At 41.8% G+C, this 15,095-nt stretch overlaps 1 protein-coding gene across 1 annotated transcript in view; it reads right to left on the reverse strand.

The window, feature by feature from the left end:
* LOC139580152 (guanylyl cyclase C-like) overlaps positions 1 to 13,150 on the reverse strand; it is a 43,125-nt gene extending 29,975 nt beyond the window's left edge. Inside the window, exons 1-10 of the mRNA XM_071408693.1 lie at positions 12,485 to 13,150; positions 12,038 to 12,147; positions 11,865 to 11,932; positions 11,357 to 11,572; positions 10,980 to 11,101; positions 6,792 to 6,891; positions 3,404 to 3,518; positions 2,403 to 2,544; positions 2,158 to 2,240; positions 1,944 to 2,052 (exon numbers count right to left, since the gene is read on the reverse strand). Of these exons, the coding sequence (XP_071264794.1) occupies positions 1,944 to 2,052; positions 2,158 to 2,240; positions 2,403 to 2,544; positions 3,404 to 3,518; positions 6,792 to 6,891; positions 10,980 to 11,101; positions 11,357 to 11,572; positions 11,865 to 11,932; positions 12,038 to 12,147; positions 12,485 to 12,698 (1,279 nt within the window). The 5' untranslated portion in view covers positions 12,699 to 13,150. The remainder of the gene's footprint in view (positions 1 to 1,943; positions 2,053 to 2,157; positions 2,241 to 2,402; positions 2,545 to 3,403; positions 3,519 to 6,791; positions 6,892 to 10,979; positions 11,102 to 11,356; positions 11,573 to 11,864; positions 11,933 to 12,037; positions 12,148 to 12,484) is intronic.
* Between the last annotated feature and the right edge of the window lie 1,945 nt (positions 13,151 to 15,095).

Genomic DNA, 15,095 nt, shown 5'->3' on the forward strand with positions numbered 1-15,095 from the left:
ATACATGTATCACTAGCCACTTTAAACTATGTCACTTTATGTTTATATACCCTACATTACCCTACATCTACTGCATCTTGCCTATGCCGTTCTGTACCATCACTCATTCATATATCTTTATGTACATATTCTTTATCCCTTTACACTTGTGTGTATAAGGTAGTAGTTGTGGAATTGTTAGGTTAGATTACTCGTTGGTTATTACTGCATTGTCGGAACTAGAAGCACAAGCATTTCGCTACACTCGCATTAACATCTGCTAACCATGTGTATGTGACAAATAAAATTTGATTTGATTTGATTTAATGACCACCAGACCCTTTACTCAGTACTTTGTTGAAGCACCTTTGGCTGTGATTACAGCATAGAGTGTTCTTGGGTATGACGCTACAAGCTTGGCACACCTGTATTTGGGGAGTTTCTCCCATTCTTCTCTGCAGATCCTCTCAAGCTCTGTCAGGTTGGAATGGGGAGTGTCGCTGCACAGCTATTTTCAGGTCTTTCCAGAGATGTTCGATCGGGTTCAAGTACGGACTCTGGCTGGGCCACTCAAGGACATTCAGAGACTTGTCCCGAAGCCACTCATGTGTTGTCTTGGCTGTGTGCTTAGGGTCGTTGTCCTGTTGGAAGGTGAACTTCGCCCCAGTCAGAGGTCCTGAGCGCTCTGGAACAGGTTTTCATCAAGGATCTCTCTGTACTTTGCTTCGTTCATCTTTCCCTCGATCCTGACTAGTCTCCCAGTCTCTGGTCTGAAAAAAATCACCACAGCATGATGCTGCCATCACCATGCTTCACCGTAGGGATGGTGCCAGGTTTCCTCCAGACGCGATGCTTGGCATTCAGACCAAGGAGTTCAAGCTTGGTTTCATCAGACCAGAGAATCTTGTTTCTCATGGTCTGAGAGTCCTTTTGGTGCCTTTCGGCAAACTCCAATGATCTGTCATGTCTTTTACTGAAGAATGGCTTTCATCTGGCCATTCTACCACAAAGGCCTGATTGGTGGAGTGCTGAAGAGACGGTTGTCCTTCTGGAAGGTTCTCCCATCTTCACAGAGGAACTCGGTCGGGTTCTCGGTCACCTCCCTGACCAAGGCCCTTCTCCCCCGATTGCTCAGTTTGGCCGAGTGGCCAGCTCTAGGATCAGTCTTGGTGGTTCCAAACTTCTTCCATTTAAGAATGATGGAGGCCACTGTGTTCTTGCGGACCTTCAATGCTGCAGAAATGTTTTGGTACCCTTTTTTAGTACCCTTCCCCAGATCTGTGCCTCGACACAATCCTGTCTCGGAGCTCAACGTACAATTCCTTCGACCTCATGGCTTGGTATTGCTCGGACATGCACTGTCAACTGTGGGACCTTATATAGTCAGTTGTGTGCCTTTCCAAATAATGTCTAATCAATTGAATTTACCACAGGTGGACTCCAATCAAGCTGTAGAAACATCTCAAGGATCATCAATGGAACAGGATGCACCTGAGCTCAATTTCGTGTCTTATAGCAAAGGGTCTGAATACTTTTGTAAATAAGGTATTTCTGTTTTTTATTTTTAACACATTTCTAAAAACCTGTTTTTGCTTTGTCATTATGGGGTATTGTGTGTAGATTGATAAGGAAAACAATAATTTTAATCCATTTTAGAATAAGTCTGTAACGTAACAAAATTTGGAAAAAGTCAAGGGGTCTGAATACATTCCGAATGCACTGTAGCCTATACTAGAGAAATGTGAAGTTTAAAATGAAATCAGTTTGCTAATATGGGTGATTGTTAATGGTACAATTGATGGTTCAACCATCAAACTAGTAGTAGTAGTTTAAAGGATCGTTAAAAAACTGTGCACATCAATGTCATAAACTTATCATTCTATTTATTGTTACTGAATCAATTCAGGCAATTTATCGTGATATGGATTTCTGTGCATTTCGCTCAGCTTTAGTTTAACCCTTACCCTGGTCTGGAGTGTCATTTGGGAGATGTCTGCCCCAGATGAAGGATGGTTTACTGTTGACGATGTTGGTGTAGTTGTAGACAGTGTTGAATATAAATAAAGTTTCATACTGTGGAGGAGACAGGGAAAGTGTTAAAACATTAAAATTGACACGATAGAATGATGTAAGTCATCTGCTAAATTACTAAAATGTAAATGATGATAGCTGACCTACCTTGTTGTCAGTGGTGGTGTAAATGACTGAAAAATTCACGTCTCTGTCCCCATGGTCATCCAGCTTGTAGTGGCCTGCGATGCCTTTATGGAAACACATATACACACCTTACACTAAACAGATCTACAGAACTACACAAACACACACACATAGATATACACACACAAACACACACACACACACACAGGTGGCCATATGTCCAGGCCAGACCACATGGCTTTATGTGTTGTTTCCTGGTCTCTTACCGTCGAATGAGATGTTTCTGAAGTGGTTGATATTGACTACCTCCGTGTGGTTGAGCTCAGACTCAGGCTTGCTCCAGATCTTTCTCATCACCTGACCAAACAGCAGCACTGCATCATGGTACGCTGCCATGTAGTCATTCATCTGGAGAGAGCAGAGATTGATTGCACCCTGGTCAAAAGTAGTACATTACTTTTTGCTCCTTTAGTGATAATTAAAATCTAGGGGCAGCAGTTCATTATAATATTTTGGGGCATGGATTGCTCACAGCTCTTTTTGTGCAACTGTGAGTGAGTGTCATTCCAGTTTATGTAATCTGTTTTGTTAAAAGCAAAACAAAAATAAAAAAGCAAAATCATTTTTTGTAGGATGTTTTCTGAGATTCTTAATGTAAACATTTAGGGCAGTAGTGCCATTACATGTTATATATGACTATGGGCAGTAACGATGTCTTGTGAAAGACTCACATTTGACTTTGTGTCAATTGAGAACACTTGACTCAATCAGTGGTTCTCAATTCTCTTCTTAGGGATCCGAAGCAGTTCCAGAGCTAGAACTCCTGATTCAACTTGTCAATTAATACAATTATAACACCTATGGAATTTTAACAATATCATATGGCTAACCAGAATAAAAAACCCTGTATGGTTCTTCTAAAATGAACCTTTGAGATTGAGAAAGGTTCTATATAGAACCATTCTCCATAAAGTAGCCCCAAAAAGGGTTGTAACCATAGCGGCACTGTTGGAAATGGTTCTTTATAGCACCATACTTGTTACATGTTGAACCTTATGAGCATGGTTCTTTATAGAACCTTCAAAAAATATATATATTTAGCACCAAAAAGTAATCTGCTATGGTTACAAGCCAATTGACCCTTATTTGGCACTATATAGAACCATTTGTTTTTAGTGTGTACAGTACATAGGGAATAGGATGCCATTTTGGACGTAACCTCAGAGTACAGTGATAGACAGGGCCCCAGCCCAGCAGGGTGTCTCACCGTCACGTTGTTGCCCAGGTCTGTGTCCACAGTATAGTTCCTAGTGTTGGGCATGGTGAGAACCAACACGTTCTTCATAGCAGGGATAGAGGACTTATTGGTGTAGTACTTATCACTGTGGGGAGTCATGGGTGCATTGTCAATGACACTGCAAACACTGGTGCTCTCTGACAAGCAAGGCGATTACAGTATTACAGTTTTTCTCAATTGCTAAAACACTAAAACCCATTGGCTGAACAAAGTTCTCAGTTGCCTAGACTCATTTAGCTAATTATGCAGTCTGTTGTCAATACCTTAAACCATTTCACATGGTAAAACACAATTTGCAGATCTCACTTAGACTTTTCAGCAAAACTCTAAACACATTCTCATTCTCAAAACACATTCTGCACTCTAATGCACATGTCATCCATACTGGTAAACACAAGTGGCAACAATCAAATACAAATAGAGAACACATGTCATTGATTGAACACAACCACTCAAAATTGATTTAACCTGTTTCAAATGATGCGACACAACCAATATAAGCCAGTTCAGAGAGCAAACAGGTTGTTGAAGGTGGGAAGGAGAAAGTCTGAGAATGGATAGAAGAAACAATGTGAGAGGACGAGTGCGTATGCGAGGTGGGCGACGAGGAGGAGGATGAGGAGGAGGGCAAGAAAGAGGAAGAGGAGGACGAAGAGGAAGAGGAAGAAAAAGAGTGGAAATATCTGATGAAAGCAAGATATCGGGCAACAGTTATAAACCATGTTCTTGTCCATGGACTGACAAAGAGGGAAGCAGGACTTAGAGTGCAACCCAATTTGAGCCGATTTTCTGTGTCCACCATAGTAAGGACATTCAGAGAAGAGAGCAGGTACAGTATACTACTGTATTTTTGTAATTGCAAATTTACTGTACTACACTATATGCAGCTGTTTCAATAGACATTTGTAAAGTTAATCACTGTATGTATTGTACTGCATGAATATGTTTTGAAACTGCACAACTACTTTTTGTAGAATTGCAAGGCTGCCACATGCAGGTGGAAGGACAGCTATATTCACTCAGGAGCAAGAGGCCGTTATAGTTGGCATGGTCCTTCAAGATAATGCAATACGACAGAGAAATCCAGGAACGAGTGATACAAGACAACACACACTTCCAGGGAATCGACAGTGTGAGCATTTCCACAATTGAGCGTGTCCTCCATCGTAACAGGATGCGAATGAAACAAGTATACAGAGTACCTTTTGAGCGTAACTCACCAAGGGTGAAAGAACTGCGAGCTCAGTATGTGCAAGTAAGTGTACATTCAGAAACATTTACTGTAATCCAGATTGTCTACAGTACCAACACATACTATGTGAATGACATTACTCTTCAGTACATACAATGTATGTGAATCAGAAGCCTAATTGTACTCTACAGTATAGCACTGTCTCTGTACGACTTACAAAATCCTACATACAGTATATTGTATTTCTACACAGACAATATTTGACTTGGAATCCTTGGACAGACCCCATGAGTTCATCTTTGTCGATGAAGCAGGCTTCAATCTAACAAAGAGGAGAAGGAGAGGCCGAAACATGATTGGACAGCGGGCCATTGTTGAAGTCCCTGGTCAACGAGGTGGCAATGTCACAATCTGTGCTGCTATCAGCAACCATGGTGTTCTACATCACCATGTTACACTCGGGCCATATAACACCCAGCACCTTCTAAGATTTATTGCCAATCTAAGAGATATTTTATTTGAGCAGCAGGTTCAAGAGCAGCAGGGTCAAGAGCTAAATGAGAATCCCATTCCCACCTATGTGATAGTGTGGGACAATGTCAGTTTCCACCGAGCTGCTCAGGTAAGGGAATGGTTTAACATCAATGGGCAGTTTATGAACTTGTACCTCCCTCCATACTCGCCTTTCCTGAATCCGATTGAGGAGTTTTTCTCCTCTAGGAGATGGAAAGTGTATGATAGACAACCCTACACCAGAGTAAATCTGCTGCAAGCCATGGATTTAGCCTGTGGTGATATAGGTGAGGAATCATGTCAGGGCTGGATACGGCACACAAGAGGCTTCTTCCCCCGTTGCCTCAGGAGGGACAATATTGCTTGTGATGTCGACGAAGTGGTCTGGCCTGACCCAGCCCAAAGACAAGAAGAAGCACATTGATCACATGTTTACTCCTTTCCACTTAATACAATGTTTACATACCCTACATTACCCATCTCATATGTATATATACTGTACTCTATATCATCTACTGCATCTTGCCATCTTTATGCAATACATGTACCACTAGCCACTTTAAACTATGCCACTTTATGTTTACATACCCTACAGTACTCATCTCATATGTATATACCGTACTCTATACCATCTACTGCATCTGCCATGCCGTTCTGTACCACCACTCATTCATATATCTTTATGTACATATTCTTTATCCCTTTACACTTGTGTGTGTGTGTAAGGTAGTAGTGTGGAATTGTTAGGTTAGATTACTGTTGGTTATTACTGCATTGTCGGAACTAGAAGCACAAGCATTTCGCTACACTCGCATTAACATCTGCTAACCATGTGTATGTGACTAATAAAATTTGATTTGATTTGATTTGATTTGATTTTTGTCCCTTTTAGTATTGTATACTGTAGTACAGTGCATTGTAGGCTGTATACTGTACAATAGACAAATTGTATGGCCCTGAACATTGTGCTTTCCATTTATTAACAGTACTGACTGCTCAATAGATTTTGACTGGTTGCAGGTTCATATCAACAAAGAACAAGAAGTACAGTATCACAGAGACAAAGGACAAGTTTGTGAGATGCAGGGTACAGTACTGTAAAAATAGGGGTACAAGGAGGAGGAAGAACAAAAAACAAAATTGCAAAGAGCAAATTTCTGATCAATTTTGAGCTACTATGATAGAACATGTTTTCGTTCATCAAAAGACAATGACGGAAAAATATGAATATTTTTTTAGATTAAAAATGTACTTCTCCCTGAGAATTGTATGTTTTGAACAATGTGTTTTCTATTTTTCGGTGTATTGTTTACTGACTGCTTGAGAGTGTATATCATTTTGATCACTTTGTTTATGATTTGAGAGCAGTGTTTGATTTTGAACAGAGATAAAACTGTTTTGAGGCGAATGTTTCATTTTGAGTCAGAGGTTATGTAAATAGTGCTTGAAGATGAGGTTTTGTGTTTAATGTTTTCAGGAAATGGAGCAAGGTTTCAGAAATTGTGTTTCAGCAATTGAGAAAAACTGTAAGCCTCGTTGAACTCTTTCAGATGAAAAAATGCAAACAAATAACAGACTGGGGAGAGAGAAAAAGAGAGAGAGAGAGAGGGGCACAGAGAGAAATGAGGATAGCGAGAGAGAGAGAGGACTAACTTGTAAAGATCGACCAGGATGAAGACAACACTAGGATCAACCTCCATAGTTCCATTCTTCAGGTCCACGATATCTTCTGGTGTCCCACACACTATGAACACTGCACAGTCAGTGAAGAGGAGAGAGTGAGTGAGATATATATATATATAGAGAGAGAGAGAGAGAGAGAGAAAGACATATAAATCACGGCCTTCAATGGCGTGTCCAGGGGTGCACCCCCCCCAAAATCTGATTGGTCTCTGAATATTTTGATAACTTTGACCAAGACGGACACTGATATCAATCTCATCTGAGAAAGCATCCGAGCGAGTGATACAAAACCCATAGTATGTGTAGCCCATGTATCTGATGCTGTCTGGTCAAAAAGAGTTTAGAAAATAGTCATATTCTTTTTGGCCAGACAGCATCAGATAAACTACATGGCCAAAATGATTTGGACACCCATTTCAGCCACACTCGTTGCTGACAGGTGTATAAAATCTAGCACACAGCCATGCAATCTGCATAGACATACATTGGCAGTAGAGCGGCCTTACTGAAGAGCTCAGTGACTTTCAACGTGGCACCGTCATAAGATGCCACCTTTCCAACAAGTCAGCTTGTCACATTTCTGCCTTGCTAGAACTTCCCCAGTCATCTGTAACTGTTGTTATTGTGAAGTGGAAAAATCGAGGAGCAACAACGCCTCAGCCGCGAAGTGGTAGGCCACACCAGCACTCGCCGGTCCCATTCTGTGTGCTTAAGTGCATAGCACACAAAAATTGTCTGTCCTCGGTTGCAACAATCACTACTGAGTGAGTGTTGCAACCGTGGCCGAGCAGCCACACGCAAGCCTAAGATCACATGGGCAATGCCAACCGTTCTCTGGAGTGATGAATCAGAATTCACCATCTGGCACTCCGATGAACGAATCTGGGATTGGCGGATGCCAGGAGAACTCTACATGCAAGAATCCATAGTGCCAACTGTAATGTTTGGTGGAGGACGAATAATGGTCTGGGGCTATTTTTCATGGTTCGTGCTAGGCCCCTTGGTTCCAGTGAAGGGAAATCTTAACATTACAGCATACAATGACATTCCATACAATTCTGTGCTTCCAACTTTGTGGTAACAGTTTGGGGATGGCCCTTTGCTGTTTCAGCATGATAATGCCCCCATGCACAAAGCGAGGTTCATACAGAAATGGTTTGTTGAGATCTGTGTGGATGAACTTGAGTGGCTTGCACAGAGCCCTGACCTCAACCCCATCGACCCCTTTGGGATGAATTGAAACGACTGCGAGCCAAGCCTAATCGCCCAACATCAGTGCCCGACCTCACTAATGCTCTTGTGGCTGAAAGGAAGCAAGTGCCCACAGTAATGTTCCAACATCTAGTGCAAAGCCTTCCCAGAAGAGTGGAGGCTGTTATAGCAGCAAAGGGGGGACCAACTCCTTATTAATGACCATAATTTTGGAATGAGATGTTCGACGAGCAGGTGTCCACTTACAGTTGAAGTCAGAAGTTTACATACACCTTAGCCAAATACATTTAAACTCAGTTTCACAATTCCTGACATTTAATCCAAATACAAATTCAGTTTTAGGTCAGTTAGGATCACCACTTCATTTTAAGAATGTGAAATGTCAGAATAATAGTAGAGTGAACGATTTATTTCAGCTTTTATTTCTTTCATCACATTCCCAGTGGATCAGAAGTTTACATACACTCAATTAGTATTTGGTAGCATTGCCTTTAAATTGTTTAACTTGGGTCAAACGTTTTGGGTAGCCTTCCACAAGCTTCCCACAATAAGTTGGGTGAATTTTGGCCCATTCCTCCTGACAGAGCTGGTGTAACTGAATCAGGTTTGTAGGTCTCCTTGCTCGCACACGCTTTTTCAGTTCTGCCCACAAATTTTCTGTTGGATTGAGGTCAGGGCTTTGTGATGGCCACTCCAATACCTTGACTTTGTTGTCCTTAAGCCATTTGGCCACAACTTTGGAAGTATGCTTGGGGTCATTGTCCATTTGGAAGACCCATTTGCGACCAAGCTTTAACTTCCTGACTGATGTCTTGAGATGTTGCTTCAATATATCCACATAATTTTCTTCCCTCATGATGCCATCTATTTTGTGAAGTGCACCAGTCCCTCCTGCAGCAAAGCACCCACACAACATGATGCTGCCACACCCGTGCTTCACGGTTGGGATGGTGTTCTTCGGCTTGCAAGCCTCCCCCTTTTTCCTCCAAACATAACGATGGTCATTATGGCCAAAAAGTTCTATTTTTGTTTCATCAGACCAGAGGACATTTCTCCAAAAAGTACGATCTTTGTCCCCATGTGCAGTTGCAAACCGTAGTCTGGCTATTTTATGGCGGTTTTGGAGCAGTGGCTTCTTCCTTGCTGAGCGGTCTTTCAGGTTATGTCGATATAGGACTCGTTTTACTGTAGATATAGATACTTTTGTACCTGTTTCCTCCAGCATCTTCACAAGGTCCTTTGCTGTTGTTCTGGGATTGATTTGCACTTTTCGCACCAAAGTACGTTCATCTCTCGGAGACAGAACGCGTCCCCTTCCTGAGTGGTATGACGGCTGTGTGGTCCCATGGTGTTTATACTTGCGTACTGTTGTTTGTACAGATGAACGTGTTACCTTCAGGCATTTGGAAATTGCTCCCAAAGATGAACCAGACTTGTGGAGGTCTACAATTTTTCTTCTGGGGTCTTGGCTGATTTCTTTTGATTTTCCCATGATGTCAAGCAAAGATGCACTGAGTTTGAAGGTAGGTCTTGAAATACATCCACAGGTACACCTCCAATTGACTCAAATTATGTCAATTAGCCTATCAGAAGCTTCTGAAGCCATGACATAATTTTCGGGAATTTTCCAAGCTGTTTAAAGGCACAGTCAACTTGGTGTATGTAAACCTCTGACCCACTGGAATTGTGATACAGTGAAATATAAGTGAAATAAACTGTCTGTAAACAATTGTTGGAAGAATTACTTGTGTCATGCACAAAGTAAATATCCTAACTGACTTGTCAAAACTATAGTTTGTTAACAAGAAATTTGTGGAGTGGTTGAAAAACGAGTTTTAATGACTCCAACCTAAGTGTATGTAAACTTCCGACTTCAAAAGTACATGGGCTACATATACTAAGACAGAGGGGAGCTGTTTGCCTCGCTCAGATACTTTCTCTGGTGAAATGGATTCAGCCTTGTGCGAATTGAAGGAATATTATGAAACGGATAGACACGAATGATAAATTATTTTCTACATTGTTTTTTAAAAATTATTGTAAAACAAATTCTCCATGAATGCACGGCACTTTGTAGGCTGAATGTCAATACACTTATGGTGTTTGTAATAGATATCTCTTTCCATTCAAATGGCGGGTGCACAGTGCATTTCGCTCCCGACTTGCGCAGCGGTCTAAGGCACTGCATCTCAGTGCAAGAGGTGTCACTACAGTACCTGGTTCGAATCCAGGCAGTATCACATTTGGACGTGATTGGGAGTCCCATAGGGCGGCGCACAATCAGTCCAGCGTCGCCAGCGTAAGTTAAAATAAAAAAATTGTTCAGACTTTTGACTTTTTTTGAAGTAGACGAACGTACGCAGGTAACCTACTGTATTTAACCTACTTTTTGAAGTGATTTATTTGACAATCAGATGAAAACATAATGACTGGTTGTGTTCATGACATATTAAAATAAAATACATATTTACAGTTAAATTCTGTCTTTCCTATAAAGCCCATTAAAATGGTCTTTACTATAAAACCCTATTCACACATAGGAGGTCCAATTAGAAAAATAGAGAGCCCACGAATGTCACAGTGTAATTTGCACTTGTGATGGCACTTTTTAAGTGAATTTACTGCTGTATGCTAATACCCTTTTATAAAATCCTGACCTTGAATGCAAACACTGTAACAAGACTTTTGGAATTGACTCATGATTTATTTGAACTGTAAAATGTACCAACGCTAAGCTGAAGCATTTAATGCGTTGAACCATCATAATTATATACAAAAAGTCCCTCTTGTAAATGTTATGGCCACCCTAAACTGGGTCTGTGCCCCACCTTGTCCACCCCTTTCAAAATGTTCTGGAGACTCCATTGCTGGCCTTCCCCTGGTGGGCTATCTACCTGCCAATCCTCCAGATTTGTGAAAGGAGTGAGATGATGTGGGTTTACTTACAATTGCTTGTCCTCTTTTTGGAGTTTAATTCCATTCTAAGGTCTTCCGCTTTGGTTATAACTTGGGTATTTTTGACATGTAAGGAAAAGTGGGCTGAGCCTGTACCAAGTGCATTGATGTACCTGAGGAGGGATGGGGAAATACAATGATATCAGTATCAACATCACATCTAAGCAAATATAATATACACAAATAAATAATCTCAGTCATCAAATTGTCCATTAGCCTACGGAATCACTTGTCAATTAATATCCACCTTCACTCTTTTCCAGCATATTACACCTACAGAACTGACAAGTCAGGACACAAGTGACTCAAAAGCAACTCAAAGGAAACTCACAAACAGCTCACAAATGTCTCACAAGCAAATCCCTCACCAGAAGCAGTCCTCAGTGTTCTCCTGCTTCTTATAGAGGAAGGCTGTGGACCACTTGGGTTTGATATTGTTTTTGAAGTCCCAGAATTTTGTGAAGAATGTGGAGATCTTGCGTGCAGGGGGCAATATGCGGGTCAGGTTGTCTTGGTAGTCACAGGACAGAGCAAAGCTGCCTGCTGAGATGATGGGCATGAGGAGCTTCAGACCAACCTCTTGACTGGAACATTGAGAGGGGAGGGAGAGAGGGAGAGAAAGAGAAAGAAAGAGGGATGGAGACAGAGAGAGAGACAGCGAGAGAGAGAGAGAGGGAGACGGGCAGAGGGATGGAGGGTATGTGAGACAGAAAGACAGACACACACAGGATAAAGTGGGAGACTGACACAACAGTATGTAATGAATTACTGTGTTATTAAAATGTAACTACAAGAGTAAACAAGTTGAATAAAAGTGAGGGCAATATATATAGAGGAAGTAAAAGAGAAAGGGTGTCACGGCAACACAACACTTACTCAACCATCTGAAAGGTTGCATGGGTACAGGTGGGCCCCAGCAAAACCCAGCCCTCCTGGCCTGTTTTCTGAAACAAAGGAGAATCAGCTTAGATATGTGAATATTTGTTTGTGTGTGTGTGTGTGTGCGTGCGTGCGTGCGTGCGTGTGTGCGTGATTTGGTTAACACTCACAGTTAGGTTCTTCAAAGTCTCCACCACCTCACAGGTGCTGCTTTGGCAGCCTTTCTTGCTGTACAAACTAGTCTCGAGCCCAAGGAAGTTTGCAGTCAGGTTTCGCTTCACTCCTTGGAAAAGAACACGGCAATACACCATAATGATGGCAACAAAGATTACGGACCCACAGATAGTAATTCAGCAGAACATCAAATCTGAGCTGATAAGATAAGTTAAAACACAAGAAAGTAAGCAAAAAATATTTAGGTTAGGCTAAGGTCCTTACATCTATAACACGATGTAGGCCTAGGATATCCTTATAAACCAATGTTGGTTTTTATAGCCTGCTATATGTGATAATTGTACACTACCAATTAAGGGGGCTCAGCCACGGTGGGACTTGAACCAGCAACCCTGTGCAAACTCTCTATTAATTTACAGTTTTTAAATTATGATTACATTTACCGTTTGGACAGCTTTTACAGGGGAGTTCAGCGTCGAGCTGGATCGCACTCTCCACAGCGCTACGGACAAATGTCATACTCCAGGGAGAGATGTCGTCATCCAGCAGAACTACATTCATCATAATCCCATCCAGACAGTGAGGGTATATCGCCTCGCATCGACCTGCGATAAACACCATCCAGCAGACACACACCCACCAACCTCTATAAGCCATTCTGAGGACTTAGCTAATAAGTATAAGCTAATGAATGTTCCTATTTTTCATAAGGCGAGTCTTTGGATTTCCCAGTCTAGATAACCTGTTCCGGTACCAATTATGTTGAGGAGATGTTCAATGACAAGACATTGAGCTGTGGGTTGGTAAAATCCTAATCCATTTGCCAGAAATGTTCTAATAATTCCAAAAAGTAAAAAGTTACTTGTCATCCCTTTTATTCTGTATTCCAAATATCGCAATATTCTCACGCAATATATATTCCATTCAGCACATGTACTTTTTCCAGTCGGAAAAGAAAACAAAATTGGTGTGTGAAAAACAGCCTATAAAAGTAGTAGTTACTTCTCTGAATGTCTCAAACGTTTTTCATTCATTTAACGACTTACTATGAAATCTTTCATTAATCGACTGCTTTGTTTCAAAACAAGGATATATGGATTTACACACCTGCTTTGTTCCGCTCAGATTTGACAACTCACCTGTGCTTTCGTAACTCACCTGTTAATGAACAACTGGAATCGACACATAGTCTGAGGGAACGTTTGGTCTGCCAATAACTTCCTCACCATTCATTGTTCAAGGTCCGTATAAACCAATACTGAGACATACTGCACACTTCACATCACACAACCACCATATGGACAACACACACAGGCTAGTACACACACATCCATTGGCCTGTAGGCCTATAGGGTAAAATGACTGGAGTCAACAGCATCAAATGGGTAATGTGGCATCCACCTGACTTCACTTCGAATAATGTATGGACCTCCCTTCCATCTTATATAGTGCAAGTGAACAGCAAACCTTGTTTTTAAAAAAACGAATAAAGCAACACCTCATGGCACAACGCCTCTCCCCCATGTGAACTACTTGTTGTGTGTATGTACTGACATGTACTGTACCTTTTATATATTTTTTATTTTAACCTTTATTTAAATAAAGTCAGTGTATGTGTAACGGATAGATGCACACATACACACTACATGTTCATGTTTTTAAATGTATGTAAATTGTAAAGTGTTTTGCCTGTAATGTATTTTTTTGTTTTGTGTCGGGCCCCAGTAAGACTAGCTGTTGCCATTGTCGTCGGCTAATGGGGATCCTAATAAATCAAATCAAATGGTAAGACAGGAAATGGGAAATGGTGGTTTCTAATTGGAAAGTCTGGAAATTCTAAAATCTGCTTCAAATGGCAGCCGAGATAAGATCTCAAAGGACCTGATATATATATATATATATAGAGAGAGAGAGAGAGAGAGAGAGAGAGAGAGAGCGAGAGAGATTTATATGTATACATATATACATATATACATATATATATATACAGTGGGGAGAACAAGTATTTGATACACTGCCGATTTTGCAAGTTTTCCTACTTACAAAGCATGTAGAGGTCTGTAATTTTTATCATGGGTACACTTCAACTGTGGGAGACGGAGTAGTTCTTGACCAGGTTTGCACACACTGCAGCAGGGATTTTGGCCCACTCCTCCATACAGACCTTCTCCAGATCCTTCAGGTTTCGGGGCTGTCGCTGGGCAATACGGACTTTCAGCTCCCTCCAAAGATTTTCTATTGGGTTCAGGTCTGGAGACTGGCTAGGCCACTCCAGGACCTTGAGATGCTTCTTACAGAGCCACTCCTTAGTTGCCCTGGCTGTGTGTTTTGGGTCGTTGTCATGCTGGAAGACCCAGCCACGACCCATCGTCAATGCTCTTACTGAGGGAAGGAGGTTGTTGGCCAAGATCTCGCGATACATGGCCCCATCCATCCTCCCCTCAATACGGTGCAGTCGTCCTGTCCCCTTTGCAGAAAAGCATCCCCAAAGAATGATGTTTCCACCTCCATGCTTCACGGTTGGGATGGTGTTCTTGGGGTTGTACTCATCCTTCTTCTTCCTCCAAACACGGCGAGTGGAGTTTAGACCAAAAATCTCTATTTTTGTCTCATCAGACCACATGACCTTCTCCCCTTCCTCCTCTGGATCATCCAGATGGTCAATGGCAAACTTCAGACGGGCCTGGACATGCGCTGGCTTGAGCAGGGGGACCTTGCGTGCACTGCAGGATTTTAATCCATGACGGCGTAGTGTGTTACTAATGGTTTTCTTTGAGACTGTGGTCCCAGCTCTCTTCAGGTCATTGACCAGGTCCTGCCGTGTAGTTCTGGGCTGATCCTTCACCTTCCTCATGATCATTGATGCCCCACGAGGTGAGATCTTGCATGGAGCCCCAGACCGAGGGTGATTGACCGTCATCTTGAACTTCTTCCATTTTCTAATAATTGCGCCAACAGTTGTTGCCTTCTCACCAAGCTGCTTGCCTATTGTCCTGTAGCCCATCCCAGCCTTGTGCAGGTCTACAATTTACCCCTGATGTCCTTACACATCTC

This window comes from Salvelinus alpinus, chromosome 7 (assembly GCF_045679555.1).
Source record: "Salvelinus alpinus chromosome 7, SLU_Salpinus.1, whole genome shotgun sequence".
In the NCBI taxonomy this organism is placed as follows: Eukaryota; Metazoa; Chordata; class Actinopteri; order Salmoniformes; family Salmonidae; genus Salvelinus; species Salvelinus alpinus.